This window comes from Martes martes (assembly GCF_963455335.1).
Source record: "Martes martes genome assembly, chromosome: X".
Lineage (NCBI taxonomy): Eukaryota > Metazoa > Chordata > Mammalia > Carnivora > Mustelidae > Martes > Martes martes.
The window spans coordinates 28,750,426-28,758,523 of NC_137897.1; the positions used below are offsets into that span (position 1 = coordinate 28,750,426).

General features: G+C 41.5%; 1 protein-coding gene across 1 annotated transcript; it reads left to right on the forward strand.

The window, feature by feature from the left end:
* Positions 1–5,690: 5,690 nt before the first annotated feature.
* Positions 5,691–6,242, forward strand: LOC308337723 (ferritin heavy chain-like; the record flags this gene model as incomplete). Its single annotated transcript, XM_080795886.1, has 1 exon — positions 5,691–6,242. The coding sequence occupies one exon, from the start codon at positions 5,691–5,693 to the stop codon at positions 6,240–6,242; it is 552 nt and encodes a 183-aa protein (XP_080652012.1).
* Between the last annotated feature and the right edge of the window lie 1,856 nt (positions 6,243–8,098).

Below are 8,098 nucleotides of genomic sequence, written 5' to 3' on the forward strand. Positions count from 1 at the left end.
CTTCTATCTTCTGCCTCAGTTACCCTAGCTGTCAGAGTATTTAGATTAGATTGGATGTCATTGATAGCATTTTTAACTTCTACCGGGTTGGCTCTCACTTCCGTCCTTAGAAATTCTTTGTTGTCACTAATGGTTTTCTCCAACCTAGCCATTGCCTGGATAATTGTTATCCTGAATTCCCTTTCCAACATACTGTTTACGTCCATATCCAATACTTCTGATGGACGGGGCACAGTCTCTGAAGTTTCCCTCTGTTGAGTGTTCCTCTTCCTAGTCATTTTGGTGAGAGGTGGTTGAGGGGATGTATAGCTAAATATATCAGCTGCAGTCCAGGCAAAGTGCACCCTGGAACACTTCTGAGCACTTGGAAGTCACCACTAAAAAGAAAGAAAAAATAGAAAGAGAGAGAGAGAAAGAGAGGACCGAGCCAGAATGAGCCCCAAAGGTAAGAGTTATAAGGTAAACAAACAAAAATGGACAAACAAAAAGACCAATAAAAGTAAATGACAAGAAAAAAAAAAAAAAAGAACCAGCCAAAATGAACACCAAGGATGGGGTACCTGGGTGGCTCAGTGGGTTAAAGCCTCTGCCTTCGGCTCAGGTCATGATCTCAGGGTCCTGGGATCAAGCCCCACATCAGGCTCTCTGCTGGGCAGATTGCCTGCTTCCCCCCTCTCTCTGCCTGCCTCTCTGCCTACTTGTGATCTCTCTGTCAAATAAATAAATAAAATCTTAAGAAAAAAAAATGAACCCCAAGGATAAGATTTATATAATACCAGAACAAAAACAAATACGTAGACACACTGACAGAAGAAAAAGATGGGAGGGTGGTTATAAATCCTTGATGTGGGCAAGGAAGGTTATTTTGATTCTTCCTGGGTGTATCTTGATATCTTTGTTAAAGGACTCAACTTTCCAGAGATACAGGAAGATTAAAACTGGTTTATATATAGGGGTAGTATTGATTAGGGAAAGAGGAGTACCTTGAAGCTTATATCTATATGTATATTTTAAAAAATAAAATAGAAAAGAAAAAGAAAAATACAGGTATATGTATGAAAAAACTTCAAGTTAAAAGGTTATTATGGAATATGTTGTATTAAACCTCTAGTTGTAATGGTAAGTAGGTTAAAAAAATTAAAAAGAACAGGAATAGTGAGAACAAATTAAAAATAAAAGTTGTATCTATGAAATATACTGGTTTTAGGGCAATATCAGGAGCTTAATATATTGTTTTCCCCTGATATTGGAGTTTTACAGTTTTATGGGGACCCTGTGGTGGTTGTCCTCTCATTCTTTTGGCTGGCTTTCTGGGGGAGGGACCTGCTGCATTGTTTTTCAGTCAGTTTTCCTTGGGTTGAGTCCTCCCACCCCCTATCAAGGGGCTGGGCTCTGTAGAAACCGCTTTTTCAGGCTTTTGTTCTCTGGAGGTTTTTGTTCTTTGGCAGATTTTTGTGGCTTTTAGGAGATTTAGTGGTAAGCAAAGTGCACCCAGAACTCAGTCTGAGAGAGAAGCCTCAGTCTGCTCCTGTCTGGGTGGTCCAGAACACACAGACTTCCCCTCTGCAATCTCTGCTGAGTCATGTAACCTCCTACAGGCAGCGCACATCCCCTGCCACTGTCTCAGGGGTTGCCCGAAGCGCCTGCCTGTCCCTGCACCCCCCTGCCAAAACCACAAGCGATAATGGTCCAGGGAGCCCACTCCTGGTGGTTGCCTTTGCTAGGACTGTCTGGGGTAGTTCCTTCAAGTCTGGGCTGGGAGTGTTCAGACTCTGAGCCAATCCTAGGATCACCAGCTAGCACCAGCACGGAGCACTCTCAAGCGTGGGTGGGGAGCATAGTTCAGACCCCGGTTGTTGCAGTGAGTGCAGAGTGCAAAAGGCTGTGGTTCTAGAGAGCGACTACCAGACTCCCTTCAAGCTACACAACCCTGGGGGCTCCAGAACCAGGAACTAGAAGCTGTGACGCCAAACTCTGGCACGAGTGGTTGCCAGCGGTGGCTATCCTGGGTCCATGGGCTCAGGCCTGTGCCCATGACTGCCTGATTCCACCAGTTGCCCCTTAAGATCTTTTGTCCTTTGTGAGTGCTTTTAACCAGACTCCAAGTTAATGCTGGTCCCCAATCACAGGGCACTTTTGTATTGTGGTATTACTTTCCAATGGGTTGCTTCTGGTGGTTCCCTCCCCTTTCTGTTTATCCTCCGATATCAGTCCCATCATTCCCAGTATGCTTAACCTGTCCACTGTTGCCTTCTGCCCCCCGTAGAGATTCAGAAGTGTATAATCCTACATCTCAGGCTGGTTTTATGGGTGCTCAGAGGGTTCTGGTAGATAATTAGCTCACTTTAGGGGACCAGTTGAAACAGGGTCTCCTACTTCTCCACCATCTTGCCCCTCCTCCCCCTGCATGTATTAATTTTTAAAGAAGGGATTATATGGAACATTGAATAGCACATCACTGCAAAAAAATGCAAATATGAATTTATAGAACAAGTTTTATGTTAGTATCTATAAAAATATCCAGCATATAATAGGTACTCACTAGAAATATACTGAAGGAATGAATATGAGTTAATTACTGATGCTGGGTCAGAACTTACTGTCTAACTATTAGTTCTGTAACATTTTTAAATGATGATTAGAAGTGAAAAATCAAAGAGTTTTCACATTTATGGCACTCTAAGTTTTGTTTGTTGACTCTGCACTTATTATGAATAATGCTATGATGGTTAATTTTACGTGTCAACTTGGCTAGGCCAGGGGTACCTAGCTATGTAGTCAATTATTATTCTGTGTATGCCTCTGAGGGTGTTTTTCCATGAAATTAACGTTTTAAGTAGTGGAGTGAGTAAAGCAGACTGCCCTTCCTAATATAGGTAAGCCTCTTACAATCAATTGAAGGCCTGAAGAAAACAGAAGGCTGACTACCACTGAGTAAGAGAGAACCCTCCCTGCTTGACTAGCTTTGACCTGGGACACTGATTGTTTTCCTACCTTTGACTTGAACTTTCTGGGTTTCCAGCCTGCTGGTCTTTGAGCTATACCATCACCTCTCCTAGGTCTCAAATTTGCCAAATGCAGATTTGAGGACTTGTCAGCCTCCATAATCATGTGAACAAATGCCTTATTTTTATATACATATACACACATTTATATGTATACACACATTTTTGTATGTATGTGTATATATGTATATATATGTATATATACCTACTGGTTCTATTTCTCTGTAGAACACTAATACAATACAAACAGTGACCACAAACATTTCAAGGAAGCCTTTATCTTATAGTCCTATACTGATGTTTTTAAGAACCATCATCTGCTTTGAAGTTTTCTCATTCTATCTTTATACTTAGTTTTATATTCCTCATCTTAGAAAACTGAATGCAATGCTTTTGTTTCTATTTATATATATTTCCCTTGTGGGAATTTGAAGTTCCAGTCCATGCTTCTTTATTGATTTCCCTTAGAAAAGCTGGTTTTTAAGTCTTGGGTTTTTCTTATTTATTATATATATTTTACCATTACCATCTCCCCTAGGAGTTAATGATGAGGAATGAAATATTTGAGAAACACCATTATCACTCTTTAGTAACCATTCAATAGTATTATTAAGTATTTGAGGAATATAATTATAGTGATAAATTATTAAGTAATCTTGAGACATAATGAGAAAATGTTCTACAAAATCCAGATCTCTTTTGCTTAAATGGATTCTTATAATGAAGACTACAATGGAATGTCCCAAGGAAATTTTGAAAGTCTACAATTATCTTAAGACTAAACACTGGTGTTAAGCAAATAAGGAACAAAATTTTCTCATTGAGAAATTGATCATGTGGTACTTTTCCATCTGTAGTATGTGACTTTATCATTAAAATCAACTTCTCAAATAGATGTCTATTTATTTACAGAATCAACAATTAAATGCCTCTAAAACTGCCTAGGTAAGTTTACATCATGACATTCAATATTTGATCCTTTGCTTTCATCATGAACAGTGATTATAAAATAGTGTAAATTTGCAAAGAGAAATAGAGACCAAAACAATAACAACAACAACAAAACCAAAGGTGCATTAATTAGAGCCATGGGATTAAATCTTTCAATAAAAACAGGTATTTTATTCTAACTTTATCTGAGAACATAGACCACATTTGATTCTTCTGTGTATCTCCAGAATCAAGCACAGTGTCTGACACATATTTGGAGTATCTAAATGGTTGTTGCATTAATGCACAAATAAAGGAATTATAAATACCTAGGTTGGTTTTATGTCTTCTATTATAATATCCTTGAATTCTGAGGATATATTGCCTTTTAAATTTCCATATACGTATCTTGTAAGTGTGCACTTACAACAATAAGTGTGCGGGGGGGTGGCAGTTTTATGTTTGTTTAGTTTGATCTGGTTCTCCATTAAAATGCAAACATCATGGGAACAGAGATTTGTCTCTTTGTTATTAATATATGCCCAAATTACAGACTAGCTCCTTGGCCATATTAGGTAATCAATAAATATTTGTTGAATGAATGAATGAATAAAAGGCGATTTGAGATCAGTGGTATTCCCTGTCACATGGTTCATTTCACAGACTATAATTTAAGTAGTTAAAAAATAAAAAACACAGGCTTGCTGAGCAACAGTGAAAGTACAGATGAGGCTGGAGGGAGGAATACATCCACATGGTTAGCAGTGCTTTCTGTAAGAATGCACCTAAAAACTTTTGCTTTCTGCAAGAGAAAAGAGAAATCTGCATTTCCCCAAGACGAAGGGAATCGGCAAGCCAGGTGAGAGGCGGAGAGCAAATCTAGGGTGTCAGTGAAGAGATCACTGACGCTGTCCATTTTGGGGTCCAGATAGGGCAGAAGGAATGTGTTCCTAGGACTGCGTTGAAATAGTAAGAGATGAGAGGGAATAGAGGGAGTGAGGAAGTAATGCAAAAAGAGTGGAAGATTGAGAGGTGGAAAGATTTGCTGAGACTTTGGAAATGCTGCTCTGCTGTTGGAAAAGACTGAACCTGATCGTGAGTAGGAGAGAAGTGGAGGTCTGTGAAACAATAAGGTCTAGGAACTGCGTGAGGAGGCTATCAGAAGTGCCGTTAATACGGATGCTGAGTCACTGAGGATAGCTGCCATCCAAATAAAGCTTTGTGATACTAAATAGTCCAATGATACCACAAAAGCACTGTATTTGGTGAACAATCCCATCATGACAGTATTCAAGGAGATTGCTCAAAGAAACCATGCATGTGACTAACTCAAAACAGTTGCACTTATATTCATGAATAACAGTTAAAAATATTTAGGCCACATGCTCAGCAGTCACACTGTGTCACCCAGCTCCTCTGAACCCGGAACAGCACTCTCATTCTGCTCCGCCTCCAACCACGCCCCCAGCCACACCCCCAGCCACACCCCCTAGTCCCTCCAGAGCCTAGGGCCCCTCCCCTCTGACCCCAATGACCTGCTAACCGATCCTCACCCCACCCCCCCCAACTCGCGGGTAACGGACCCACCTTCCGGTTCCAGCCCAGAACTCATGAGCCACCAGCTCAGGAGCCTGCCCACCTCCCGTCTCCTTGGTCACCCCCCCTAAAAAGCCACCGAGGACCTGCCGCCACCGCCTTCTGCCCCGCAGCCCTTGCTTCGGCACCGCCTTCGCCTTGGTGCCCAGGCTGCCAGCCATGGCCACCCCGCAGCTCTCCCAAGTGCGCCAGAACTACCACCCCGACTGCGAGGCCGCCATCAACAGCCAGATCAACCTGGAGCTCTACGCCTCCTACGTGTACCTGTCCATGGCCTTCTACTTCGACCGCGACGACGTGGCCTTGAAGAACTTCGCCCGCTTCTTCCTGCGCCAGTCCCGCGAGGAGACCGAGCATGCCGAGAAGCTGATGGAGCTGCAGAACCAGCGCGGGGGCCACATCCGCCTGCGCGACATCAAGAAGCCGGACCGCGACGACTGGGAGGGCGGCCTGAAGGCCATGGAGTGCGCCCTGCACCTGGAGAAGAGCGTGAACCAGAGCCTGCTCGACCTGCACCAGCTGGCCACTGACAAGAATGACGCCCAGCTGTGCGACTTCCTGGAGAGCCACTGCCTGCACAAGCAAGTCGACGTCGTCAAAGAGTTGGGGGGCTATGTCACCAGCCTGCGCAAGATGGGGGCTCCGGAAGACGGCCTGGCAGAGTACCTGTTTGACAAGCTCACCCTGGGCCACGGCGACAAAAAGAACTGAGTTGGGACTGTTTCCCCTTAGCCCCAGGGCGCCTGGCGACTTTGCCTGATCACCATGCTGAGCATGCATATTGCAGTATTGCTTCTGCAAAAGGTTCCAGTTTTTTTCTTCCAGTCTTGCCTTTCATCCAATAAAGTTATTTGGTTCCTAAATAAATAAAGGTCTCTGGTTGATTCATGCGTGCAAATCTCTCACCTTTTAAGTTTTAAAATAGGTAACCAGTAGTCCCTCTACCCACACATGCCACATCCACATGCAGCTCAGATTCTCTGAAGAGGAAGGGAGAAGGTATTCCATGGGACTCTGGAAAATACAATATCAATCTTCCCCTTATAAACAATGTGGGTATATAAGGATGGGAGTGGAGTGAGGTGGGGCCGTGGTTAATTGCATGTGAATAGTGAAAGTATAGAACATGGCCTGAAGATCAAGACTGCAGTTGTGTCTTCGGAAGAAGGAAAGGGAATGGCATTGGGCAGAGATTAAATTAAATGGGATCTTGGCTTTATCTGAAATGTTTATGTTCATTAAATTCTTCAAATACTAATGGTTAAGTCTGCATAGCAAGATGAAGATCTTGGAAGTCAGAATGTCAGAGTATCTCTCACAACCTCATGCTGGGCAACAGTGATAATAGGAAACAAGTCTTAGGCCAGCTTCCACACACACACTGGTAGGAACTTACTGTGGTTACCAATGCCTGGCATACATGTTGCAGTTACAAAACAACCACTTATGTATGTTTTCTTTAATATGTATCCTATGTATATCTGTATATGTATATGCTCCAACCAACAGCAGAGTTCATTGTGAATCTCTAAACAAGATCCTGAATGTTTGCTTAGGAAAACACTCTTTGTTAAAAAGCTCTGCATTATTAGAAATGATATAGCTACTTTCTAGACCTTTCCTGAGCCTGGTTATATTTCTGCCTTTGGGTTTCATGAATCCAACTGTGATTAGCTTTTGTTACTTGCTACCAAGAAAATCTAAGCTAATATGTCTTCTTATTATCATTATACCTTTACCAAGCCCCACTGTAATTATTTGCAGTAAATAGCTCCTCTAGAGTGTTAAGTGGCATTTTTTCCTTATCCCTAGGACAGAGTTCACTGAAAGGAATAAAATATTTTAAGTTACATGGATGGAAACACAGAGCAGCTGAAGACTGCTACCATAGGCATCCCTTTCAACTGAAAGTATTTCCTTTATAATTTACAGGTTTTAATTCCTTAGACCAGCCTTTCCAAGACCGTGTTCAGTATCAGCCAGTGCCACAAAATATTAGCAGGTATTCAGTGAAAAATGAATTCAAGGATATTTATAAACACACACATATGTATATATATGCATGAATATACACAATGTTTGTATTCATTGAATTAGCAGGATTTTTTGTTTTGTTTTTCAGTTTTTGTTTACTCTAGGAATTTTAAGTCTTTAATGTAAAAAATATATATACAGCAAATTTATAACAAGGGGATATAATATTGTTTCCCAAATATTCCATCATAGGATCCTTTTTCTACCAAATCTCACAGAACAGTATTCCAAAGAAAATAGCTTTGGAAACAATGTTAAAAGATCTCATTGTCTATTGTTTCAGAAGCATATATCTGCCAGCTAAACCCCACTCACTTTCACTAAAACGTCATTATGAAAAACTGGAATATTTGCTGTCAAGTTTCCAGCATAATAAGTTTTAAGGCAGAAGTGTAACACAGAGCCCTCACCATGAGGGTGGATAGATATTATACATACACATTCCATTTGTTTCCCTGTTGGATAACTCCCAACACTGCATTTTCCATCATATTCTAATTTCCGTTTCTAAAAGAATGGCTTTTGGAAATGAT